Raw genomic sequence first — 26,282 nt, 5'->3', positions numbered from 1 at the left:
GTGCCAGGTGCGCCCATCCCGGCAGTGCATCAGCCATGTGGTGAGAAGCAGCAGCGCAAAGAAGGTACAGGAGAGTGCGAACAGGAAGGAGAAGTGGATGAGTCGCTACGAATGCCCGTGCACAGACGGCGTGGTCTGTGCTAGGGGGTGGGTGAACAGACGGTTTCTCAAAGAACGAAGCGCTAGAAAACGTCTTGAAGGCCGCCCAACGCATAATGGCCCCAGGAGCGTCAGCGAAAACAGGCATGGCAGCTAGAGTCAGGAAGAAGGGCGAGCTCACAAAAAAAAAAACGACAAAAAAGGGGGCTCGTTCGTCAGCCGCGCGCTACCGCTTGTTGCTTTACGAGAATGATGGAGACCCTTTTTGCTTGGCCGTAGATTCAACTCCTTTCTCCTATCTATATGCTGCCCTTTCTCCAGGTGTGATCTACGGTGCCTGGGCTGGACAAAACGCGCAAGCAGAGCTGCTTGCGTATCGAGGGCCCGTTAGCGCGCCCGTCACCGACGGTCTGCGCCGTTCTGCATTGAATATCCGAGTAACAGTAGGCCCCTCATGTCGCTTCCTTCTATCCGTGAGAACGCACACACGCACTTGCACCCTGGCATCTCCTTGTTTTCTGGTCGTGTCGTTCGTTTGCGCCTGCAAGTCGCATACAACGAGGGCTCCTCGCTCGATGCATACACGCCTCAGTAGACGCAGCAGGCCCAGATCTTTTCGAGGGTTGCAAGAGGCAGCAGCGTCGTCGCCTGCAACCGCAGGAGGGCTGTAAGTCGCTGCACCGAAGATGAGCCCTCGCAGCTGGTCCCCATCGGGCTACCAGCCGCAGACGTGGAAAAGGCCGTGAAGGCTCGCCGGAGCAGCGCGATCTCCCGCTGACCTATACCGTAATAGTGCAACGCCTCTGTCATCCAGCGCGCCAGCGCACCCGTGTCAATGACAGGGCACATGTTCCGCTCTGCAGGCAACATCGGCGCCATCGTGGTCCCTCCTCCCCCGTTTGCCGGAGAGGCGCAACCGACGGAAAGGGCTGTGAAGTCACATGGAAACGCCACCGTGCCCTGAGGATGGCGGGCGATGGACTGAAACACCTCTGCGCGCGATTTGCCCTCGAGAATCAGCTGGCGAAGTGGGTGGTGAGGATCACTCGACACACCCTCGACGGCCGGCACGCCACCATGAAGGAAGATGAACGCATACCGTCTCTCCATCGCCTCCGCAATGGCCTCCCCAAAGTCGCCGGAGAGCAGCAGCTCACCTCCCCCTGTTGTGCGGGAGAGGAGCGGGCGTTGCACCCGTAACAATAGCTTCACGCTGTCAATGATGGTGAGTGCCTCGGTCATCGTTGTCGAGCTCTGGCGAAAGAGTCGATGCAGCCAGCCGAGCAGCCTGGATTCGATTGAGGTCCTGGTAGAGAGAGCACGCCCGCCGCCTCGACTGTAGACTGGTGAGGAGGCGCTCTCCTTCGCCATGACGCGAAACAGCATACCCGCCGACTGTGTGAGCTCCTTGCTGAAGGCGTAGAACACAAGTGGGTAGTATTGAGTGCCGCGCACCTCCACCCGCTCAATCATCTCCACTGGCGGGTATAGGCACGGGGTGACAGTGTGGATAGCCTGCTCGGTGTCCTCGGCGCGCTCCACGGCATCAGAAGCAGCAGCACGCGAGGTTCGCTGCTGAGCTCTCACATCGGCGTCCATTTCCGCAGATTTCTTCTTGCGCAGAACGATGCGCACAGGAACCGACACAGGCTGGTGACTGACGGCATCCACCGCCTCCATGACCCGCGGCACCACGGCCAGCCCATACAAGTGTCGCAGCGCTTGCAAATGGCCCGTGTTGTCCTCTGCGTCCTTCGGCCAGACCGGGTAAAATGCCATGAGCAGCGCCGCCACCGCGGTGATGTTGTTGCACAGTGTCAACCGCCCACTTCCCAGGAATAACAAGCCGATGCTCATGGAGATGGCCATGTGAGAGCCGTAGGGCACATTTGTGCGCCGGTGCAACTGCTGCAGCAGCGCTAACGCCCTCAAGTCCCCTGTGCCCGCCATGACAAGACTCAGCGCATTCGCACAGGCCAGCAGACACGTCTCATACGCACCTGTCGCGCGCTGTACGGCGGGAGTGGCGGCCTTGGTGGAACCAACGCGGCCAGCGAGAAAGCCCTGTAGCTCCGCGAAGATGAGGTCGCGCGCTGTGCTGTTCATCGTGCCTGCGAACCGCAACCCGACCGCCATCACGTGCCCGGCGATACAGTGGGCAAGATTCATCAGCAAGTAGTTGATCTGCTGTGTGGCGAGCCGCGGCAGCGATGCTTGCGTCAGCTCCAACAAGGAGGAGGGCACCTGGTTGTAGAGCCACAGCCGCGTTGGCTCGATCGAGCTCCAGCCAATCAGCGAGGCCATCATGCTCCGCAGGTGGCACATCAGAGGCGTCAACTTCTGCATAGCGGCGCGCCGATTCGGCGGCGCCATCCTTGACGCGATAAACGCGCTATCAGTCCTCAGATACATCATGCCGAGCGCCATAGCAGCCGCTGGGCCGGACACGAACACGTTGTAGCAGTCGCCTTCGTAGACACTCGCACATGCGTTGTAGGTGGCCTCCCGCTCGTCCTGCGACAGCAGCGCACGGGTGAGGAAATGCCCCGCCTCCCCGCGACCCATCGTTTCTTCGAAGTGCTCGACACCCTCGCGCGTTGACACGGCGGCGCTGCGCGGTTCACCCCTCATGATGGCCAGCAGACGGTCCTCGACGCGCTGCACTCCGTGCGACTGGCCTACGCCGAGCAGCAGCTGGCCAAGGCCGAAGCCGGCGCCGAGCACGTAGCCCTCGCGCTTGGTGCAGTGCTCATCCGTGGGCAGGCGCGACAGCTCAACGAGGAAGACCTCCACAAGAAAGGAGTTAGACGGCGACTGTTGGCACAGAAGGCCCATGGACACAAGCGCTGCAGTCTGCACATCCAGGGACACCTCGATATCCTCGGCACTCGGGTTCAGCGACTGCACATGCACCGAGAGGCAGCGGAACACTGCCTCGTTTCCGGTGCCGCAGAAGCTGCAGCTCAGCCCCAGCATCACCGCCATCGTTGTGGCCTCGCGCCAGACGTACTGCTCCTGTCGCGAGATGAGAAGGTAGAAAATATCCGTGCGCTGCAGCACCGTGAGGTGGCCGAGGATACCCGTGGCGAGCAAGAGCCCGGCTCGCGAAGCGGGGTCGCCAATGTTCTTCGTCTGGTACATGACCCACTGTTTTGTGATGCTCTGCGTGACGTTACGAAGCGAAAGGGCAGCTGCCTCCTTTGCATCCGTGTCTCCGAGCGCGTCCTGCGTCGCGAACGGCGCTTCTCCTGTGCCGGCGCAGAAGGCTGGCGGCAGCGGCAGAAACCGGAGACCGGCTGCGCACCCATTGTGAAAAAGAGGCCACATGAGGTCGTCCGCCGGCTTGCTCGCAACATTGATTCCGTCGCTGGTGCGCCCGTTCAGATTGAGCGGTGCAATGGGGATGCTATCCTGCACCTTGAAGCTCTGCGTGCACATTGTGAGCATGCCGCGACCGAGCGGCATCGCTCGCGTGCGGCAGGAGAGCAGCTCAAGCGCCCCGGTGAGCTCCTCCGGCCGATCCTCGAACCCCGAGAGCGAAATAGGGGCGACCGTGTTAAAGAGATTCTGCACCATATCGAGGCGAGAGTCTCTCCAGGTCTTCCGGAAGTCCGGCCGCACAGAGACACCGTCGTCGTCCGCCAAAGCCACGCGGAACTGACGCGAGACGGCGTTCTCCTCCGCGGTCTCCACCACGTGCTGCCCAGCGCTCGAGATCTGCGCGGTTCGCGAGGTGGGTGGGCACCGGTCCCGGCGGCCTACCAGTTCGAGGAGTGCCGCTGGCCACGTGGAATCGGCACACTCACGTCCCTTTGTCAACGCCTCCAAAAGCGGGTACGCCGCGGCGGCGTTCAGGGTGTGCCGCACCACGCGCGAAGAGATGTGCCGCTGCAGAACCAGGCTACAGATACGCTGCCACCAAGTCGCATCAACGTGCGAGTCCACCAGAACGTCCCCTCTGCTGGTGTCCACGCTCGAGGCCAAAGTGGCAGTTAGCGAACCCGCTGAGGCGATGAAGATGTCGCGGTAGAGGAGCACGACGCGATTCACGAGTGCGATAGGGTGTGCATCTGGCAAGTGCTTCAGGAGCGGCCACGTGCCAAAAGGCACCGCAACGGATCTGGGGATGCTGCTACGCATTGCTGTGAGGGAGAGCGCCGAAAAAAGCGCCGGTGCGTCGCCGCTCGCGAACTCGGCGGCTGACGGTGCCACGGACGTGGCACAGCACGCTCGCAGCGCTGCGGCGTTGTCCGGCCTCTCCAGCGAGTCGAAGTGACATTGCAGCACACTCGCCGGGAGGCTGTCCGTAAAGCTCTGCGTCGGTGATATCTGTGACGGAGGCGGAGGGGCTGCGAAGAGCCTGGGACACATAACGTCATAGTACTCTACGTAGGAAGGCCACTGCAAGGCGTCGCTCAGGTCCCGGTTCACGCTCGCCAAACGCGGCAGCAGTGGCCAGAGATGCTCCTGTGCACGGCACGCCTCAAACAGCAGATGCAGTGCTACCAAAGCCAAGCCACGCTCTTGCCTCGTCCACGCGTACGCGTCAATCGCCCCCCGCCGGACGGGAATGGGGGTTTTGACGACGCTGGTGGTGCTGCTCTCCTCCTCCTCCTTTCTCCAGCACGCCGGTGCGTCTGCGGTGTGGAGCCGCGCGATGGTCCGACGAATCTGCTGAAGCGTCACGGTCGAAGGATCCACAAAGACATGAGGCGCTGCAGCTTCCGTCATGGCCTCCGACCCGCACGCCGTAGCCTCGGGGTCTTCTGCTGCCTGCTGCAGCTCCGCCCGCGCGCTCGCACACGCGAGCGCCGGGTCGGAGCAACCGCATTCACATCTGAAAATCTTGCGCAGCAGCCGTGCGCAAAGGTCAAAGGCATCAGCAACGGCAGCCGCCCGGCACTTGCGGTGCCACAGCTCCGCGAAAAGGATGTACTCGAGAGCCGCCACTGCGCGGGCGCCAAGGGCGGCGCTCAGTGCCTCGAGCACAAAGGCGAGCAACGGATCCTGATCGAGTGTGATCGCCGGGAATTCGACGGTGAACGAGACCGTGCCTTCGCAGCGGCGACGGCGCCGGTGGCGACTACGCACACTCTGATCGCTATCCGCCTCGTACTCGCCGCTACCGCACGACGACGCGAATCCCGCACCAGCGTCGTCTGCGCCCTCCGTCGCTGCCGGCTGCGCAGAGCCGCTGGGCCAGGCGTACTGTACGACGAGGCGATTCTGATAGTGGTACAAGATGTTGCGGATGGGGTGGGACACGCCGTTAATGGCATCCGCCCTCCATGAAGCAGCGGTGACGGAGCGCGCCATGGCGTTGTCTGCAGCTCCGGTGGGGAGTGGAGGCGCTGGCATGAAACCACGGGTCGAGCTGCCGTTCGTCGATAAAATATCAGCTCCTCCGGAAAGTGCACTATCATCGCCGCTTGAAGATGTGCACACTTTCCCGAAGAAGGCCGAGTGGTTCGCCTGGTACGTTTCTAGGTCGAGCTCCATAGCTACCGTGGTGGCCGCCGGGGCATCCAGCAGCGCCATGACATCGTAGACGGAGATGCAGTTGGGGCGGGGGTAGTTGCACACGGCGATGGGTGCTGGGTGCGGCGCTCGCAAACACGGCAGGACAAATGGCAGGCTGCCACATGGAAAAGAGAAGAGTAGCTCGAAGTCACCGGTGCCGCTGCGCAGGTGCGGCGTGCGGAGCACGAACACGCGGCTTTGATGTGCATCGTACACGAAAACGGCGTAGCGATCAAGTGCCGCATGCGGCGACGCCACCGCCGACAGGGCAGCGTTGCCGGAGGCAAGCCGCGGCAGCCGGACACGGTGTGGCCACCACTGCCACAGCATGCAGTCTAGCGCGTACTGCGGTGTCGTCGTTGCGAGACCCAGCTCGTCGTCACCCGTGCGGACGACGGCGAGCGAGCTTGCACATGTGCAGCTACCGGCTGTCAAGTCAAAGAGCTCCAGCTGCGCCAGCACCGTCGCCTCCACTGCAACGTGCCGAGCTTGTGCATTGCTGACCAAAGGAAGCGAAACCCTCGGCACCGACGGAGAGGATGCGGCAGCCGCCACCTGGGACGCTAGCCCCTCCGCCGGGAGCACTGCACTCTGGCTCGGGCAGCACATGTTGGGACTGGAGGAGCGGGAGTGCCGGAACTCGAACTCACCCTGTGCCGTGCGGCCCCCGAGTTCCACAAGAAGGGGGCTACTCGTGTTGTCACCAGTCTCCTTTTGCGCTGTTGCGTCGTCGGCGCCGACGGCGATGGGAGAAGCCACTGGGCGCGACACTGTGTCTCCCGCAGCCTTGTCACCGTGATCAGAGTCAGCCGCCGCGATGCCGTCCGCATGCGACCCGGATGCCTTGTCTACTGAGCCCTTTGGCGCGCCACCAGTCGCGCCTACCTGCGGGCCAAGCGGCACCGCAACGTACACTGGCTTCAGCGACAAAGGTGCCCCCATCCACCACAGATTCGACGCCGGCTTGTATTGAATGCCTTGATACTCTAGTGGCGTGCTCGATGGGAGGCCCTTGTTGGACTGACGGTGGCCACGAACAAACACGCCGGCTGCGGCGGCAGAAATGTCGGTCGGCGTGATATTGTGCAGAACCAGCTCAAGCGCGGTGGAGTCAGCGATGCGGTACGCGGTGCAGATCGTGTGCGGCTGAACAAAGGTGTAGCGGCCGTACTGATCAGCCAGTTCTTCGCGATGAAAGACGCACAGATACTGCTCCAAAGGAGACCTCGCGTCGTTGTCGTTGCCGGCCGCATCATGGTCAGAGCACATCAGCTGAGGTGACGTGGGCGGGCCCTGTGGATCGCCGAACTCGAGCAGGGTCTGATACACCTGCTCAGTTCGCTGTGCTCGCAGTGCCTCACTCTCATCCACGTCGTTCGTCTCCAGCGCCATATCGGTCCTCGAGCGCGCCGGCCATTTTGCGAGGCACACCCGTGTGATTCCGCGATGCGTCGTGCTGAAACATGGGCGTTGATGCCACTGAAGAAAGACGTCTCGCCTACCGTCTGCCTTGCACGGACCTACATCGATGGTGTACGGGCTGAGTGACATTGTTCGTTACCGGTGTTCTTTGAGCAGATGCGCCGCCGGCCCAAAACGACACATAAGTGGGCGAATCAAGGTCGGAGGCAGTAGCCGATGTGCCGCGGCGTGCTTCTCAAAATCGTGCACGTGAGGCTTCAAGTGCCGAGGTGAGGTTCAGGGGGAGGGGGAGGCAAGAGGCAGCTGCCGACGCCGCGGCCTTATCAGCGTCTACAAATGTGCACGTGTCGTTGTGTAAAATGGGGTATGCGGAAGCACGCGCTGTTGTGCCCATCATCTATTCCAACGGTAGTGAAAAAAGGGGGAAGAGGGGCAGCACAACTGCGTGCGTGCGAGGAAGCTGCGGGGATGCGACAGAGACGAGGAAGGAGACAATATGGCAACTGCATGACCGCAACAGCAGCGGAGAATGGGCGGGACGCAAGCAGCGCAGAGATCGCCGCGAGGGCCGCCGCAGCGACTGCTCTCTCACTTGATGTAGCAGAGAGACGCACGCGAGCAGCTGCATGTTCGCTGCGGTTGTGAAGCGCGCGCGCGGAAGGAGAGAACCCGCTGGCCTTCGCGGAGCAGTGCTGTTTTGTGTGGCAATCGTTTCCAAAGTGCAGAGCAGAAGCCGCTGAAGGCAGCCGAAGCAGAGAGAACACACACGGTACAGCAGGAGGCAAGAAGCGAATAGCAACGCAGGGAGTGCGTGGCTGAGAAAACGGGGTCTTGGCCGCACATCTCGGATACGCGGAAGTGGGAAGATGTACACCGAGAGAGCGTGCAATCACCACCACCTTCTCCGCTAAGATACGGAAGGTAAGGCAAGTGAAGAGGGCGAAGAGGAAGCGGTGGGAACTGAGCGGCAAGTCGAATGCCAACACAACCGCGCAGCGCCGTGCGTCAGGTTTTCTTTTTGGCAATCAGCCGCATATGTACAGGTCACCGGTCCACCTCCACGCCTCCACACTGGCAGCAGCGTGCTGGCCGTCTAGCGTTGCACGCAGTGACGCGCGGTGCCACGCGGCGAAGCTGTGACTTGTGCTGAAGGGTACCCAGAAGGCGTCGTTGTAGGAGTGAAGAGCGTGCGAGCGCACGCTTGACACATCAACCCACACGCAGTCCGCAGCAAGCTCAGGCCTCACGGCCCCTGCCGCGTGCGTCGGCCAGATGAGATGCTCGAGGTAGTCGTGGCTGCAGAGACGTGCCAATGCTGCCTCGCGAGCGTCGCCGCGCTCATCTAAGCTATCATCAGGTGCTTGATCGTGCCTGGTAGTGGGGTCTGTGCTGGAACCGAGCTCCAGTTGAACGTCGATGGCGGGGGTGGCTGCCCTGAGCCACGTTGCCTCGACAGAATGCGGCAAACACGAACACCAGAGACCGTTCTGCAAAATGTAGTGCGTTGTCTCCGCGGCTACAGTGCCGTGACTGTGAACCTGCAGAGGCTCCCGCTCCGACAGGGAGCTCAGCCGAGCCAGTGAACTACTTGGCAGCGGGTTGCGCAGGAGCAGCAAGAAAAGGCAGGTTTCATGCAGAAAGGAGGCATTCATGAGAAAGGACAGGTGCGGCGCGGCGGGGTGAGCAAACGGAGGCGGGTCTCCCGGTGGTGCCGCGGGATGCGGTGGTGCGCGATCGCGGGGCCGATCTTCTAGTTTCGTTTGCGGAGAGTCACCGTCAGCCTCTTCGGCGAAGGACGCCGGTGCCCAGGCAAGCTTCGACAGGTTTGTTTGTAGTGAGCGAAGGTGATGCAATGCCTGTAATGGACGCGATGAAGCGTGAAACCAGGACAGAGACGCATCACTCTGGTGGTGATGCAGCAGCCATTGGCGTTCGTGGACACGAGCGAAAAGTCGGCGCAGACGTCGGGTAAGGAGGAGCCGGTCGGTACACCTGTGGCCTCGCTGCATGTCGCCACGCAACAAAAAGCATAGCACGCACGCGCACGCAAGGGCACATCCAGAAAAAAGGATATGTGAAAGACAGTCGCGGCGACCCGCATTATGTGAGGCACACGCCTGCGACGTCTCTCTGTGCGTGCGTGAACGTCTCTGTGCGGATCACGCGTTCCTGAGCGCCGGAAGTCTGTAATCGAGCAAGCGCCATCTACGGACTGTGCAGCACAGATGTTGCATCGAGACATGTATATGCGTAGATATATATGTATAGTGCGAGCGAGAGAAAGTCAGATATAGAACAGAGGGCGCACGCCGGAGATCCAACAAACCTCCTCTCTCTGCCCGAGAAGCCTTGTTGGCGCAACTGGTCAGCACCTCGCAATACACACTCAAGAGCGCGTGATGGTGTCGTTCGTCTCCTCCGGAGACACGGCCCAGATGGATTTGACGTACTTGTGAGTGCGGTGGGCCACCGTCGATGAGGCAGAGCAGGAGAAACTCGGAATGCTCCCTCTTCCACGGGGTTGGCATCACGCCCCTCCCGTACCTCTCGTCGTCCGTCCCACCCTCCGTCTTGCCTCGCGCTCGGTAGTCGTTTGCTCTTGAAACGGTTTTTTTTTCTATGTTGGTTCAGGATCTTTATTACTCAACAGAGGCGCCAGCAACTGCGACTAGCGGAGCGAAACAGAAATGCGTACATGCGCACACGAGCCAGTATGCCACGCCTCTGTGTTGGTGTTCTTCTTCGTCTCGACCTGACGACGCCGGACTTCGCCGAGTGCAGACACGCGACTACGCAGTAGTGAAACGAAAGGAAGACGTGGAAAACCCGGCAGAGAGGGGTACGTGTGCGAGGAGCAGTGCGAGAGCCCCGGAAAGACCGGAAACGACGCACAGATGCCAATGGCGTAGGCACTAGGTGCTCGAAAGTGACTTCGTCGTGTGCGGCGCGCGCGACGCTGCCGCAGCTAGCTCCTGCACCGTGGGCACCATCGGGAAGTCTGGATCCTCTTCCTCCGCCTGGAGAAAGCCTTCACCGCTCGTTACCAGCATGGAGATGAAGGCGTCCCCGGGCAGGACCGGGATCAGATCGGCGTCACTCGACGAGACGCGCCGCGGCAGACGGTGCTCCTTTTGAAGTGCAAGGTGCGCCTCTAGCGCAGCGCGATTGTTCTGCTTGCCGTCAACGTCGCACTCGTCCCCGTACGGGCAGCGGTCGCTGCACACAGCACGTCTGACCATGTTCACCACACGAATCAGGTCGTACTCGTCGTGCAAGTCAGGTCGCCGCAGCACACTGGCGCGGAAATCGAAGTTGTGATGGGTCCTGAGGTGCTGGAGGACGTCCTCGCCGCTGTAGTCACAGTAAAGGCAAACACACTCCAAGTTCCAGTCCTCGTCCTCGTCCACCTCCTCGTCCTCGATATCGTTCCACTCCGAGTCGGTGACCTCCTCATCCGCGTCGCCTCGCCCTAGCCCTTGCGGCGCAGGAGAGGAGGGCGCACACGTGGCTGGCATAGCCGTCGCCGCGAGCGCCTTGTTACCCGGCCCAGTGGGCGCAGAGATGCCCGTTACGCACCACGGCGCCATGCTAGGAATCGTGTGCGGGTTCCAGTGCTGGTGCCCAGCCAGGCGCATATGGCGAACCAGGGTCTCCGCACTGTCCGATGCGGTGCCCTCACCGCAGACGGGGCACACCCACTGCGCAGGAGAAGTCACATGGCTGTGCAGCAGTGTCGACAGGTGCTCCAGCAGCCGAGGGAGATCGACCACGTTGTCAAAGTGAAGGCAGTGCACCTGGTGCTCGGCAATGAGGTGCTGCATCAGCGCGTCCTGCCCTCGTACGTGCTGGCTGCATAAGATGCAGCCAAACTCGGCCACATCCTGCTGCTGCAAGCGCTGCAGTATTTTCTTGCACGACTCTTTGAGGCCCTCCGTCATGGCGACCTGTCAGCGACAAAAAAAAAAAAGAGAGGCGCCACGAAGGCAAAAGGCTCGCACATAAGACACGAATACGGTGCCTGCGGGAGGGCGAGGAGAGTGTGGTGGGAGAGAGATGATGAAAGCTGTCGGCACGTGATCAGAGAGGCTGTCCGTACAAAGGCGATGTGGCGCTGCCGCGTACGACAGCGTCGCTCGCTCCTAAAGTACATGATGTGCGACCAGATGAGCAAGTGGGAAAGCCGAGAGCAGCAAGAGAAGACAGAGCGAGAAACATGAGGAGAGCAAGGTGGCGAGGGAGCGGATTGGCACTCGACGTACGAGAAGAATAAACGCGCCAGAACGCTGAGGAAGATGTACCCAGTGAGATGGGCACAACAGGAATCAACCTGATCGCTGGACCACCCCCAATGAGTGCCGAGCAAGAAAGGCATCATGACGGAAAGAAAAGCAAAGGAGAGCACGGGGCACCGCGTTGCCACGGCCGCAGCGCAAGACGAAACAGCACATACGCCTCCATAATTTGACTTTTCTACAAGTCCTGATAGGGATACACAGAGAGGGAGTGGGGGGGGGGCGGAGAGAGAGAGGAACGTTCTTGTAAAGATCAAGGGAGGCAGGGCAGGGCACACCACGCCAGTCTCACCACAACACAGACATGCGAGGAGGAGACGCATTATATATTGTACCGTCATCAGCTCTGTTCAGCGGCGAAACGCGACTGTGCAGTAAGTCACTCAGTGTCCGTTTCAGTTGCCGAGTCTCCTCTCGCAGATGTGAGCGCAGCTCATCGATCCCCAAAAGCATGTGTGCCGCTACGCGCGCCCGCTCCTCACGCAGGATGCTGTCGCCGCGCCCGCTGCGTGCTTCGCTGTAGGCGAGCATCTCGCGGTGGCGCTCGTCAGTCTGCGACAGCGCCCTTGATCGACCTTCCCGTGGTGAGAAGGGCAACACTGTGCCGCCGCTGCATGCTGACACAAACAAGGGTTGAGAAGGCGACTGACCTGGCGTGCGTGCCCGCGGTGATGTACTGGGAAAAGAGTGCCTAGAAGAGTCATACCAGCTCCTTGGAATGGCCACCTCTCCCGCGGAGGAGGAGGATGGTGCGGGGGGCGCGTTGTACGAGTCGCTCAGGTGACGTCTCATCGGCTTCACATACGCAGCCTGTGGCCCTAGCGCAGCGAGAGCGGCTAAATGAACGGACGTGCTTGTCGCGTTGCGCGCTGCGTCTTGACGGTGCATCTGAGTCTCCACTGGAGGGGACAAGATCTGCATACGAAAGCGGTGTGACTTCACACAGCGGAATGCTGCCGCTCTGTCCGCGGACCGTACATGATGGAAACCTTCCGCCTCATCACCGATATGAGTTGCCCTCTCTGATTTTGTCGGGTGTGTCGCATGTACCAGTGGACTGTCGTTCTTGCACAGCAGCGACGGCACCCCAAAGCGAGGCCTCGCCGTCTCGGGATGCTGGCGGCTTTGCGAAACTGCCCAGCGGTTGGCGGCGACACGGATCGGCGAGGTCGATTTCGATGAGTTGAGAGGTGGCGAACCCGCCAAGAACGATGCACCTGTACAAGAAGTCGCACAGTCGGCTTTTCTGTCGTGCACCGAGAGTAGCTGCGACGCGTCCAGAGGGTCGGAAATCGCCGCGACGACCTCGTTGAACAGCTGGCGGAACACATAGACTTGGCAGAAGGGTGAAAGCTGGGTGCAATCCTCTAGCACGTCCCACTGGCACTGCACATCTCTGTAGATGTAGGCAGCAGAAAATGGCTGAAGACAGCCCCGACGCGTTAAATGTGCGACGTCATCAAAGCAGCGCGACGCGACGCTCAGGAAACGATCCAGCGTTGTTGTGCGTGGATTGTAGCGAAGCGCGAGGTTCACCTTCTCGCCGTGAACGTCGGAGGCCACAAACACGGGGAACTCCATTCGATTATCATGCCCGCCTATGCCGTCTGTATGTGGAGGAAAGGAGAGGGGAAGGCGTAAACAACGCGCGGGGCGTTTCTCGCAAGAACAAGGATGAATAGCAAGCCGGTGGTTGGAAACAAACGAACGAAAAGAAGCTGAAGACAGCTGCTGCACACTTCTACTCTATGTGTGTGTGTGTGTGTGTGTGTGTGTGTGTGTGTGTGCTTGTGTGTGTGGGCTGTCCGATGATGATAACGATGGAGCTCAACACTGAACGGAAATCGGCACTCGTGGCGTTTGCTCCTGTGCGCGCCTCCGTAGAAACTGAAGACGTTGGGGGACAGAACGCGCGCCAAGGCGGAAGGAGGATCTAAGCGAGAGAATCGAGAGCGACAACAGTGCACTCGTCACGCGACTCCTCCTAATCCCTCCCGTCGCCCCATCGTTCCCTCTCCCTTTTCTGCCTCCTTCTATGTCTGTGGCTTGCTGATCCGCAGCAGTGTGGCTGACAACGAGGGACAACAACCACAATAGCAATACGCCTCACTCAGGCGAAGTACGCACCCACCAAAAAAAAAGAAAAAGAAGAGAGAAAGACGAGAGAATACAATCAATAAATACATATAGATACGTATGTTTATGTGCTATATATGTATTCACATAAAAATAGAGAGAAATGTATCAGCGAAGTGGATAAGAGTTGACGGACAGCGCGACGAGGAACGGCGGTGGAGCACACGAGTTGGAGGTAAGGACAAGACAGAGACAGGAGCCACACATACACACACACGTGCATGTGCACACATATACAAGAGACAGCGAAGGAAAGCGCAGAATAGGAAGCGCGGAAGTCAGTGGCAGGAAGGACCAGCAGAAGGGAGGGGAGTGCAGAACGTGAAGGCACGAGAAAAAAAAAGATCCGTGAGAAAGTGAGCGACTGAGCGAAAGAGTGAGACAGCAATGGATGAAGAAGGAGGGCGGGTGTGGAGGGTCAGCCAAGTCAACCGAAAGACCGCGAATGTCGAGTGATGAGAGAAAGCCGAACACACATGAATGGTGCGGGCGGGAGAGCTGACGCAAGGGGAGGAAGGCCGATGATGCCCATCAAATCGCAAAGAGCAAAAACATACCACCACGGATAACGAGAGAGAAAAGAACCACAGAAGGGGTGGAGACCTCACCGGCTACGTGATACGGTGGCGCGGGAAAGCAAGGTAAGGCGATGGGCGGCCAAACGCGTTTGGGTGAACGTCCTTGTAGCGCACCGCTCCTTTCGGAACACAAACACACACAACCGCACACAGGCACGCTCCGGCTCCTTGTTGAGGGCTGCAAGTGAGTCCCCGGAACGAAGAAGACCAGCCGAAAAAGGGAAAACAAAATGCGCGGAAAGAGGAACGCTTGCGCGCCGCGATTTGCTGTCAGCGCCCCTCTCCTCCCTCCCTTTTCAGACGTCCGCTGCAGCTTCACCTTTTCTTTTTTTTTCGTTTGTGTTTGGGGCCGGATGACAACATGGTCGGCACTTCGAAACGCGGCACGACGCTCTGTAGCGGGGGCATAAGTATGCACAGGGAGCCCAGCGCGTTAGACAGCAGCGCAGTGCCGCGTGCGGATGCGCGTGAGGGGAGCAGAGAAAGAGATAGAGGGAGATGTGGGGGCAGAGTGGCATAAGAAGGATACCTTAGTCATACAAGGCGACCCTCGAATCGGGTAGGTGCGCCTGCGACGGTGACGCGCGAGATCCTCTCACCGGTGGTGTACCTGCACGCTGCAACAGCGCCTCAGGTCAGCAAGGAGGAAGGCGCGGGGTCATGAGCGACACGCGATAGCAAACGGGGAGCGCTGGAAAGCCAAATCGATCCCTCCTACCCTCACTCTGTCACCATCGATGCGCACAGACTACCTGCGCGCCCACCAGCAAGGAGCTTTTCACACAAGTGCGGAAAAGGGGTGCACTCTGGCGCTGCTGAGACTTCGATGGCTCTCCTTTCTCCCCTTCGACTCACCTTCCACCCCACACACAGCCAGAGCGCTTCTATCAGAGAACACGCTTTCCGGACGAGTTTCATCAACGTGGAGGTGATGGCAGCGCTGGCCGGTATCGGCTGACGGTCAAGTCGCATGCGCATACACGCAGCGATCCAGAAAAGCGAGAGCGACACGCACGAGAGACTGGCAGCACACGGTAGGGCAATAATAGGGCAGAAAAAGAGAAAAGCAGGCGAGGGAAGAGCACCAGCATGCACACATGACCGGACGCACAGTCCAGCAAGCACACGTACATGCGGCGAGGCCTCACAGCACGCATCGACACAAAGTGAAAGGGCAGTAAACAAAACCGTCGGCAGGAAAGCGAGAAACGCACGTGCAGTAGGGCGCATCGATGCACAGCGACGACGGCAGTGATGAGCGCGGCGACGGAAGAAAGGAAAAAGGCGACGATCCTGCACCTTAGTCGCCCGTCAGGGCATCCTCGTCGAGCTGAACCTCGGGCTCGAGCAGCGTGCGGATTTGCTCGACCGTGGCGCTGACATCGTTGCTCTTCCCCATTCCACGCGCGCTAGCCAGGAGCCCACCAACCGTCTTGCGCTGCTCTTCCAAAATGGAGATGCGGGCCGCCAGAACCGATACCAGCAAATGATCGTTTCTGACCTCCATCTGCTGCTCCGACGTCAGAGTGCGGTCCTCGGCTTTGCCGTACTTGGACGGCGTTAGCGTCAGTGTCGCCATCATCAGCTTGCGCAAACAGTTCCGGTCCATCTCCTCAAGCTGCTGCTTCTTGGCGAGGATCTCTAGGTCGCGCTGGTGGCTACGCAGCAGCTTGCAGTGCTCGCGCAATGACTCCACCTCGGCCTGCTGCTCCTTGTATGCAATTTGGTAGGTGGCCAACTCGAGTTCGTAACGACTGCGCTTCGCCTGCAACTCCGCCTTGATCACATCTGCCTCTGCTTGCGCGTGGGCGATGGAGCCCTCGATGATCCTAAACTCCTGCGCACGGCACTCCTCCTCGACAGCTTTGATGCCGAGCAAGGCCTCCGTCATGATCGCTCGCCTGTCCTCCAGCTCATCCCGCATGACGCGCACCACCCACCGCTCCCGCTCAGCACTTTTCCAGCCGTTGTAGACCTCGTCGAACTTCCACTTAAGGTCCTGCACGTGCTCCGTCATCACGCGACACTGATCGTGGGCATGGTCGAACGCGTCCTCCATCTTGTTGCACGCCTTTGCAATCTCTGTGTACACTGCCGACTCCTTTTCGTACGCCTCCTCGGCTTCCCGAACTGGTCGAATGTCCTCCTCGTTCAGGATCACCACGTTGTCGGGGGCCGCGGCGGAGAGTCTCCGCACCTCAGCCGCTGTTGCTTCGGCAGACGCGTTGCCGTTTTGCTCAGCACCGGTGGTGTCACCGTGGGCCCTGGCGCTGGACAGGTGAAGCGCCTCGGCACTTGTCACGAACGTCGGCGGCGCCGCCCGCACCAGCTTCGTCTCGCACTCTTGGAGGCTTTGTCGGGCTGCTATCAGGGACTTGCTCGAATTCTGAAGCGAGGTGAAGGTGCGGCCAATGGACTGTATCAGAGCGGACTTCTGCTTCACCTCGATTCGCGTTTTCTCTGAGAAGCTCAGGAAGGCGTACTTGGCAGAGCTCAGGTCCGCAATAAGCGATGGTACGTTGGCCATGAGTACCTCCGCGTAGAACATGAGCCGCGACTCGTCCGTCTCCGGCAACGCCGTTGACACAGACATCTCACTGCGCGGCGAACTCATGGTCGACATGTTGCTGAAATGATAAGAATAGAGGTTATGCGAAACAAACACCGGGCGGAAAAGGGTGCGCGACGACGTTCTTCCGAGCCCTTTTTAGATTATCGGCTAACGCCCACAGCGTGCACCAAAGGACTCGCGAACGACAACGGGCCAAATCCACGTACACGGTGGCAGTAAAACGGAGCCGCACGAAGGGGTAAGCATAACTCGAAGTGAGGAAAGACCGCTCCCTTGGGTGGGGGCTACTGCTGGGGAGCAAAAGCCACAAGGGCGAGAGCAGACGGGTGGGGTCAGGAAAGGGGAGGACGGAGGGGGCATGGTAGAGTGTGCCGGGCAGGATGGCCGGAGGAAGGAAACACGAGAGAGGTGGGGGGGACGATGGTGGCAGTCTAGCCTTGGCACCGCATAGGCTCTCGTCTTGAAGCGCTTGCAGACGTCTTCCACCGACACACCGGCACACGAGAGAGAGACTAGGTGACAGTCACGAAGCAGAAGACCTCGTGATCAACTGTGGAGCAGCCCTTCGCAGAGCACGGGGTAAGAAAGCCGAATTTCCAATGGTGAGCATTATGGAGAGGTCTTCACCAGAGTATGGAAGGGGGTGCTTACTTTAGTCACCTGGCCGCTTTCTCTTTTTTTTTTGATTGTAAAGCTGCACTCACGTGAGTGAGGAAGGTTCGAAAACGCAGCTAGAGAGAAATCGGGAAAAACTCAAACAGCACTACCTGCAGCGTCGCATACCCGCGCACGCATGCGGTTCAGCTCTGCGAAGTCTCCGCCCTCTCCAGGGGCCGCGAGACGGCACGTGTGAGCCACTGGGAGAACAGCGAAGAGTCCTCCTCGCATTCGAAACGCACATCCGCGGTGAAGAAGGGCACTGGCGACGCCATGAACGTCATCAAGCGCGCCGGCGAAATATCTGGATGTGCAAAGGTGATCCACGTCGCGTGCAGCAAGTGGCGCCGGCACCACATTTTGCCGTTTCTGCTGGTGCCACCGGCGCCGCTGACGTCGTCGTCGATGGGGAGAAACGGGTCATCTTCCCGCCGAACGCGCTCGAGGTACACCGCGTCCGACACTGCGGTGGCACCGCCCTCTCTTCCAGGTGTCACCGTCGTGTAGAGCTTGTCGCCCAACACCGGGTAACCGACAGCGGCGCAGTGCAGGCGAATCTGGTGGCTTCGACCGGTGAGAAGCTCCACCTGCACGCATGTCAGTCCCAGCTTCCTGTTGCTCGCCAAGACGCGAATGCGAGTTACAGCCAACTTGCCCCACCGCATCTGCTGCTCCTTGGGCGGTTTCGGCAAAGATGCTGCTGCGTGCGAGAAGAGTATCTCTTTCATCGGTTCACAGCACATTTTCAGCTTCTTTAATTGCGTGTGTTGCGCCTCCCATGAGTGCGTGGGGTGCTTCGCCATGCAGTCCATGTAGTTCACCACAACAAAGGTGTGGTCCTCTGGGGCAGCACCTCGAAGCACCGCCGTGTAGGTCTTGTGCACTGATTGCGCCTTGAGCCGAACCAACTCGTCGAAAGTGTCGGAACTGAGCGCCACGGCGTGGCCACGCTCGCGCAGTCGCGACTCCACTGCGTCCGTACAGCCTTTCGTCTGCGCCTCCAGTCTCGACGCCAAAGTTCTTGCGCTGAAGCTGTTCTTTGCAAGCACCACAACACCCGAGGTTTCCTTGTCCAGCCGCTGGACTGTGAAAAGATCGAGGGGGCTTCGCTGCTGCACTGTTGGTGTCTCGGACAACGGCACAGAGGCGCACGGCGCTGAGCCGGCCGCGGAAGTCATGTGCGAGCCGTCCTCCAGGCGCCGTCGGGAAGGAGATGAAGTAGCAATTTCAGCGCCTTTGCCACACGCGTCCATCGCGGTCGAGCCCTCAGCTCGCACTGAGGCCTCAGCAATTTTACCAGCGTGAGTGAGTGTGTCAGACACCTTCTCCGTGTCCTCATGTGTTGTGGCGAAGCTTGTACGCGTGGAGGCCGTGTAAAACGCAGCAGCGCCACGGCGTCGCAGAACCTCCACCAGCGTGTTCTCGCAGTAGCGACCCCCCTCCGCGACCGGCAGGTTACCGTTCTTGGTAACAACCATCAGCGTCGAGTCTTCGTAGAGGACCTCAATGTGCTTGCTGTCCACAGGCGGCTCGAAGGAGCGCGGCGGGGCAAAGCGAAGCATGTCGCCCTGCCGGAGCACATAGGACCCATCAGTGAGTGTCTCCCCATTGACGCTGATGTCACCGGCTGCGATGTGCTGACGCCACTGCGTCTCCGCTAGATAGGTAAATTTCGTGGATAGATATGCGAGTAGGGACTCGTCGGGGTCGCGCCTTGGACGGCAGTAGCGCAGCTCGCGTGGCATCGGGACCTCGAGATACACCGACGAAAAGCCACGAACGCATATATACTCACGCAGAGGGGAGCTTGATAGGCACCACTCCGCCTCAGCGTATGTACCTTCTGCGGCCGCGCTGCGCAGGGAGAAGGTGAATCCGACCAGCACCACTAGGCAACAACGAGAAGGCGATGCCGCGTAAGGAAGCGAGAAAGGTGGAGTTGAATGCAAGGGGAGGTGTGACAGTTGAATAGAGCATGTGGCGAGCAGCTGAAGGAGGAAAGAAGTCACAGAAACAGCGAAACTTGTACTCTGTCAGCTACTGCTTGCGTGTTTTGTTTCGCTTTGTGGAAGCAGTGGACGACGACATAACTGCTATCATTTTTTTTTTTGCTCCAGCGCAGCTTCTCCGAGCATGGGTAGTCCATCGCCCCGCAACAGCACGTATCTGGGGCCTTGGACACCCGCCTTCCTCGGCCACGACAGACCTCTGGCAACGCGTTGTTACTTTTTTTTCTTTTCGGGGCGAAGGGAGACAAGATTCGATTTATGCTTGCGTCTTTACACATCCAACGCGCAGTGGCACCGCACTTGCCTGCATGTTGTTTCTACGCGTGTATATGTGTGAGAGAGAGCAGCACGAGGGATGGGGGGAATGCGGCAAGTATGATCGTGAAGGCCGGCTGTTGGCCGAGAAGGAAGACAGGCGACGGAGCTTGTTTTGATGTTTCTGTTGAGGAAGTGTTAAGTGTACCACATCGCCGGGCGAAGAAACATGAAACATACAACCCACCGGCGTACCCACAAGGCAAGGCAAAGGGAGCATGCAACGCGTCCACTAATCAGTGATGCATTATGAGAGAGAAGGGGAGTGATCCATGAGCGGATCGGCAGTGCGACCTCGCGCCTCCTCGACAGTGTCCCTCCCTTGCGCAGCGTACCACAAAGCAGGACAACATTGCTCTGCGGCGCATAGGAGACGCCATGTCACTCAGCTCTAGTGCATAAAATAGCGAGTCGCAGAAGGAGTGCCGACGCGGCTCCATAACCTCCTGACGCTCCAGCGTAAGCGGGCTGTTAAAATAGTCGCTGTCGCCGCGTCGAAGACGACTGGATGTCCGGAGCTGAAGAGGGGTCGTAGCAACCGCCAAGCCATGCGCCCGGCTACCACCCGGTGTCTGCTCTAAGCTCGCACAGCTGCTTCTAATGAAAAGTGGGGTGGCGCGCCCGCTGTTGCTGGCGCTCAACTACACCGCAGACGCCTCCCCCTGCAGGCGGAGAGCGGTGGCCTGATTGCCACGGTACTCTCTCGATGGAATCAGGTGAAGATCGAACGGCGTTAACGGCACCCCGATCGACACACCATCACCCCGGTAGCGACCACCCACTTGGCCCGGGCTCGTCTCGTTTACACAGGGTTCGAGGAATTGCGACAGCCGCTGGTCCACTGCTGAGCTCGACGATGACACAGAGCCACGGTCTAGAGCAGAAAATGAAGACGACGCGTCAGAGATCCGTGCGCCATCTGTATCTCCGTCGCCCTTGCCAAGCCTGCCCCGTGACGACGGTGCCGAGGAGCACGATGCCGAAGTATCACGGATTTTGCGGTTCTCAAAAGCAAGTCTGTTCCTTGCATCCTTATGGCGCAGCTGGTGACCCATCATCCCTGGCGAGCTCGCCGGCGGTGCTTGAGACGCGGAGGACGACTTCGTGCTCGTGCGTGCCGGCTTCCCGGCGCCGCTATGTAGCGCCGCTGGCGGGGCCGCGTCGAGCGTGGCGTCTGGTGAAGAGCTTCTGTTTGGCGTCTGCCACATCCGCTGCGGCAACCCGGCGACCAAAGACCCCAGCGCGGTAGTCGTGAAAACCGCTGTCTCAGGCTCGGAAGCGCGAGACGGCGTGTTAACGCCGCTGGAAGAGCTGCACCTGTCTAGATGTTCCTCAGCAAGCACAGACGCTGACGCTACAACGGTTGATGAGGCTTTGAGAGGCGCTGGCGTCGCACTGCCATTGGCTGTCGATACAGGTGTGTGAAGCCCTGCGTTGTTCACCTCCATAGTGAAAAGTGGAGTACCGACCGCCCCTTGCGCAGCAGCCGTGTGATCCAGCGGTGTTTCGTTAGCGCCTGGCCGAATCTTGCTCGTCTTGGATTTCGCGGGCAGCTGCGGCGGCAGCGCATTCAACCTTTCGTGAGACGAGACTTCGGAGGACGTAGTATCTTCCAAGTACATAGGGACCGCAATCGGCCCTGCCATAGTCGGCCTGATATTAGCGAACTTGTGGTCGGCCTTCGAGCTCTCGTTCGCCGCGGCTATGCTATTCGGCGCCTCGGCGGCGCTCCCAATGCCGCTCCGTAGCCACCGCGCACCTTCATCCAGCAGAAGCGAGGCAGAGGTGCGACGGAGAGGAGCTGCTGTGTGATCCATCACGGACGGATCGCTCTGCATGATGTAGCACGGTGAGTGCGACTCAGCCGCCTCAGGGCACGCTGTTGTCCGGTCTAACTCATCGTCCTCGACGACAATTGTCAGCTCCTCGTCCTCCTCCTGCCTGTCCCCCATGCCAGAGGCCACAGCTGAAGGTGGTTGCGGGCGAGTTTGCGTGCTGGCGTGCTCGTCGGCTGCGGGAAGGGGTCCGGGTAAAGAGGGAAAGGCTTTGCTCGGATACGTGCGGCAAGGGGTGCTCAGCCGTAACGCCGCCGCTGTCTCCGCGGCGGTTCGAAAGCCGCCTCGTCTCCCCTCTGACTGCTCCTTTAGCGGCAGGTGCGGCGAGCCACTGCACAGTGACTTCAGAGAAGCCACCGCTTCTGCGGAGAAGGTAGGTGTCTCCCAGGCCGACGCACACTGATCCGCCGTACTGGAGAGCAACATCTCTTGTCCAGGTCTGCTCGCAGGTGAGGTGACGAGGAGCGGCTCGCCTCCGAGTTGCTGAAAGGTCACTGGCTTCTGGGGCATTCGCAGGGCACCAGCATAATCTCCCAGCTGAGCAGCGTCGGCAGGTGCTTGCACCGTAGCGCCGCGGCTGCGAAACCACGCAAGCCACGATGTCCTCTCCTCGGGTGACTTGGCCAGCGCTTCGAAGACTACCGGGTGCCCAGCGCACAGCTCCAGCTCCCGTCGAGGCGTAGCGCGCGAGGCAGCCAAGTCGCTCATCGGACCCACAGACACCACGCCACCGCCGAGTGGCTGCAAGCTCTTGTACTGGGCAAAACTCTCGACCAGGTATGTCACTCGCAACAGATTCTCGTGTGCGACACTTGGGCAGACAGAGGTGCGACGCATATCTAGCGAAACGGTGCGCTTTTCATTTCCAAAGACTTGCCGCAGCCGTTGCCACAGGCGTAGCCGGTGCCGCGAGAAACGGACAACGTGGCTCCTCCCTGCCGACGTGCTTACCCTAAGGTAGTACCTCAGGTACCGCGATGCCTCTCCCCACGGGCGGCAGTACAAATACCCGCTGCCAGGAACCCTGCTCGAGCCACGACGTGAGCTCGCAGCTAGTGTCCCTCCCACTTCCTGCGACGCCGCCACGGTATCAGTGAGCGGCGACGGCGAGTTTTCACCCGTGAAGGATCCCGTCTTTCGCCGTTGCTCTCCTGTCTGCGGCCCCGCAGGTGTCGAAGGGACGAGCCAGTGGGCCCCAAAAGCCCACGCCGACGAGAACGCAGAGTCGCCTCGCGGCGAGCATGGCGTTGCCGGCGCCCCTCGCAAGGAGGCCTCGCATGACGCGATGTGCACGGAGACGCAAGACGGCGAAGCGCACCGCTGCAGTGCACCAGAAGAGAGCGGAGCTGCCTGCGGGCCACTTGCAGAAGCAGCGAAAGGGATGTCATCACCGACAGACCACGCGGGCACTTGCGAAAAAGACGCGGATGCGCCAGTGCTGCTCTGGTGAGGGGAGTGATAACTCGGCTGCCGGCGACCAAGTTCGGCGCCGGTAGCAAAGCTGGTCAGCAGCTCCACTATCTGCTCCGCGTGTCGCGTCGACGCGAAGGCCAAGAAAATGCGGCGGCCGCCTCGCAGAGTGAAGATGACGCCGACAGGACCCCACAGCTCGTAGCGCCACTGCAGAGTCAGTCCCATCTCCGAGCCGCTACTGCGATGATGGCGGCGCTGCGCAAGAACCCACTTCGCACGATCGTCGCGAGCCGTCGTGTCGACTCTGTCCCGTCCGCTGATTGAGTGGCCCCTCGCGTCAAAAACAAGCGTTACGGGCTTCTGGAAACAGTGGCGACGTACGGAGTGGATATCCTGCATCGGGATCTCTTGTTTGCGGGATTGTGCAGGAAGCGCCGATCCCTCACAGCGTCGGTTGGCGAGAAGGGAATCTCGGGGAACGATGTCAGCACCAATGTAGCGGGTGCTCACGCAGTCTGATGGGAGGCGGCCTGGGCCTTGTTGCCACGTGAGCACGTGCCGGCGAGCGGCACCAACGTCGACAAGCTGCGCATCCTCCAGCACAAGAGCGTCGCCGCAGCGGGATAGTGTCCGGAAGCACGTCCAGGAGCCGCAGGACGACTCGAAGGCGGTGCAGTCGCGCGGGTGTACTCGGCCCTCACTACAAGCCACGGGCGCGCGGCTGTCGGGGGGGTACTCCGACGCGGCACGGCCGACAGGAAGACGCGCTAGCAACTCGCTGTTGCTGGGGATCCACTCCAGCACGTCGAAAGAGAGGAGCGGTGCTGACGTTGGCAACGGTGAGAAGCGCGCCTGTCGCTTCGGCTCGCCGAGCGATCGCTCCGCGTGCATAGATGGGCACCGTATCGGACACTAAGCAGGTCAGCGTCGAGATGCTCAACAACGCGGCTCTTTGTGTAGCGTTTTTTTTTTTTCGTCGGTGTTGATGTCTCCTTGTATGTTGCGTACCACTCCCCCTAGCCGAGCAAGGGAAAAGGCGGGAGAACGGGGTCTGTTGAGTACTGGGACGTGCGCGCCCGGGCGTGCGTTTGTCCGCGTCGGTAGATCGGCTAGACGAGTGGAGGCGTCACAGATGCGTGTAACTGGCAACAGCAAGTCTTAGAGTAAGCTGAAAGGCCGCCAAGAGAAGAAAACAAGGCATAGAAGTGCACCACGACCAAGGGGGCCGTGTATGCACAGAGTATCTTGGTAGACGCGTCGATATGTATCCGTGTGGGCCTAGCGCGCGCCCGGTGCACAGAAGTGGAACGTGACTGTTCACTAGCGATGGAGCCCCCCCCCCCGACAGACGGCACGCTCGGTGGAGAGGTGAGAGAGATGGTATAGAGAGAGAGAAAAGCCCGGCGAGTTAACGGTCAAAATCCAACAAGACGATGCAGGGATCGGGGTTTCCACTTCTTCTGTCGATCTGCGCGCGGGGCGCCTGTAGCTGTACGGCTGGATGGAATGGGGCAGCGACGCGACGATATGAGTGATCCGAGCCGAGAAAAGCTAAAACCAAAGAAGAGTAAGCGAATTATGCACACAAATGATGCCCCTTCGCCCGCTTTACGGGCGCACTGCCTTTCCGTACTTCGACTCCCTAACCGTCACACTAAAAAGCATAAGCATCGACTTGCACACGCAGTCGACACACAAGCGCTTGTATGCACGCAACGGCACGTATCGCTCGGTCACAGAGCGACGCGGGGAGGGAATGCACCCGACAAAACGAAAAGACGGACGACGAAGAAAAAAAGGGAGCAGAGAGCAGCGCGGAGGCAAACGGATACTAACACCGTCAAGCGTATGAGTCGACGCTCGATTTCGCCGCGTACGCATCCGACAGTAGCCGCAGCGAAGGGGTTGGTGTGGTAGCGTGGAAGCTACAAGAAAAAAGGGAGATACCTTCAATGTGTTGCAAAACCACTCACGGAAGCTCACAATGTACGTGCGTGCTCCAGTGTATGCGTGTAGGAACAGCGAAGCGAAGGTCAGGAGTACACAGTGGCATTGCCGAGCCCGCGAGATCAGAAAAAAGAGAGCGAAATGGAGAGGTGGTTGTGCAGAAGAGGACTGTGTGCGTGTGTTTGTATGCACTCAAAGCCGTGCTGCACGCTGCCGACTGTGCCCACACACATACCCGCAGTGGGCAGCAGAAGAAGCAGAACCAGTCAGAGAGACGCTGTCGCCCTCGACCTCCCTCCCCCTCCGCTTGCGCGGCTGCCTGACCGATCCGCGAAACCATCTTATCGAAGAAATCTGAAGCACCACAGCACTCGGAGCAGCAGTCAAGGAAGGAGAGGGGCTACCACGACCTCTAGACCCTTTTTGCGAACAGTTGTGTTTTGCACTTTATTTCCTTTTTTTTACTACGCACTTCGCACCGAATGCCATGACGCCGTGTTGATTCGCAGGCGCCACGACCCATCCGTTTTGGACAGCGCGGCGAAAGGAATAAATCAAGATGTGCACACGTACGCAGAGAGAGACCGACACGCCGGCCTGCTGTGAAGTCGATGTGGTAGCCGTCAAGTCCGTAATTCCACGCGTGAAGCCGCGTGCACAGCTCCCGAAAGGGCGCTACAATCCGCCCCTGCACACAACGGAAGCTGAAACGATGAGTTCCAAGCTGCTAAGAGCAAAGAAAAAAAGCACACGTGAGGAAAGAGAGACGTGAGGCATCGCTCTTCATTGACAAGATGTCAAGTCTCTGCCATCCCCAAACAGATAATAATGACGCCTGAGTCCTCATGGAAACAGGCGAGAAAACAAGCAAACAAATGGGGGTGGGAAAGCGCCAACCGGCACTGCTATCATCCACAACCGACAGCGGACATCCACACAGCCACACCCTTCTACGTCTGACTTGGAACAGGCGCCAACGGCATCGTCTTGAGGTCCGCAGACACGGCGAAGCATGCCTCAGTCTTGGCCTTCACCTCCTCCACCGTCAAACCCTCGGCGATCTCCATCAAGACCAGCGACCTCACACCCCCCGCCGTCTTCTGCACGACAAACACGGCCAGATCCGTGATAATCATGTCAAGACACTCACGACCCGTGACGGGGGCCCTGCAGTTCTCAACGACGCGCGACTTACCCTCCTTGTCCGTGTGCTCCATCAGCACGATCGTCTTGCAACCGCACACCACCAGGTCCATGGCCCCACCCATGCCCTTCAGCACCTTGCCAGGCACCCACCAGCTGGCAATGTCGCCGGTGCCAGAGACCTCCAGCGCGCCAAGCATCGTCAAGTCCAAATGACCACCGCGAATCATGCTGAAGGACTCGGCGCTGTCGAACAGCGAAGCACCTGACTTGCTCATGGTGACGGTCTGCTTGCCGGCGTTAGTGATGTCGGGGTCCACCTCCTCCGGCAGCGGATAGGGGCC

General features: G+C 59.9%; 7 protein-coding genes across 7 annotated transcripts; all 7 read right to left on the bottom strand.

The window, feature by feature from the left end:
• Positions 1 to 687: 687 nt before the first annotated feature.
• On the bottom strand, positions 688 to 7,170 carry LDBPK_301990 (cyclosome subunit-like protein; the record flags this gene model as incomplete). The annotated part of the gene is made up of 1 exon (XM_003862863.1): positions 688 to 7,170. One exon carries the CDS (start codon positions 7,168 to 7,170, stop codon positions 688 to 690), a length of 6,483 nt encoding a protein of 2,160 aa, XP_003862911.1.
• An 896-nt stretch (positions 7,171 to 8,066) lies between these two features.
• Positions 8,067 to 9,050, bottom strand: LDBPK_301980 (hypothetical protein, conserved; the record flags this gene model as incomplete). The annotated part of the gene is made up of 1 exon (XM_003862862.1): positions 8,067 to 9,050. One exon carries the CDS (start codon positions 9,048 to 9,050, stop codon positions 8,067 to 8,069), a length of 984 nt encoding a protein of 327 aa, XP_003862910.1.
• A 903-nt stretch (positions 9,051 to 9,953) lies between these two features.
• Positions 9,954 to 10,979, bottom strand: LDBPK_301970 (hypothetical protein, conserved; the record flags this gene model as incomplete). Its single annotated transcript, XM_003862861.1, has 1 exon — positions 9,954 to 10,979. The coding sequence occupies one exon, from the start codon at positions 10,977 to 10,979 to the stop codon at positions 9,954 to 9,956; it is 1,026 nt and encodes a 341-aa protein (XP_003862909.1).
• Positions 10,980 to 11,621: 642 nt separating this feature from the next.
• On the bottom strand, positions 11,622 to 12,914 carry LDBPK_301960 (hypothetical protein, conserved; the record flags this gene model as incomplete). Its single annotated transcript, XM_003862860.1, has 1 exon — positions 11,622 to 12,914. One exon carries the CDS (start codon positions 12,912 to 12,914, stop codon positions 11,622 to 11,624), a length of 1,293 nt encoding a protein of 430 aa, XP_003862908.1.
• Positions 12,915 to 15,347: 2,433 nt separating this feature from the next.
• LDBPK_301950 (hypothetical protein, conserved) lies at positions 15,348 to 16,670 on the bottom strand (the record flags this gene model as incomplete). Its single annotated transcript, XM_003862859.1, has 1 exon — positions 15,348 to 16,670. The coding sequence occupies one exon, from the start codon at positions 16,668 to 16,670 to the stop codon at positions 15,348 to 15,350; it is 1,323 nt and encodes a 440-aa protein (XP_003862907.1).
• Positions 16,671 to 17,419: 749 nt separating this feature from the next.
• LDBPK_301940 (RNA pseudouridylate synthase-like protein) lies at positions 17,420 to 19,021 on the bottom strand (the record flags this gene model as incomplete). The annotated part of the gene is made up of 1 exon (XM_003862858.1): positions 17,420 to 19,021. One exon carries the CDS (start codon positions 19,019 to 19,021, stop codon positions 17,420 to 17,422), a length of 1,602 nt encoding a protein of 533 aa, XP_003862906.1.
• A 1,220-nt stretch (positions 19,022 to 20,241) lies between these two features.
• Positions 20,242 to 23,739, bottom strand: LDBPK_301930 (hypothetical protein, unknown function; the record flags this gene model as incomplete). Its single annotated transcript, XM_003862857.1, has 1 exon — positions 20,242 to 23,739. The coding sequence occupies one exon, from the start codon at positions 23,737 to 23,739 to the stop codon at positions 20,242 to 20,244; it is 3,498 nt and encodes a 1,165-aa protein (XP_003862905.1).
• Positions 23,740 to 26,282: the final 2,543 nt, after the last annotated feature.

Source organism: Leishmania donovani, chromosome 30 (genome assembly GCF_000227135.1).
Source record: "Leishmania donovani BPK282A1 complete genome, chromosome 30".
Classification (NCBI taxonomy): domain Eukaryota; phylum Euglenozoa; class Kinetoplastea; order Trypanosomatida; family Trypanosomatidae; genus Leishmania; species Leishmania donovani.
Note: the sequence above shows the minus strand (reverse complement) of the source record. Positions and strands in the feature narration are given on the sequence as shown.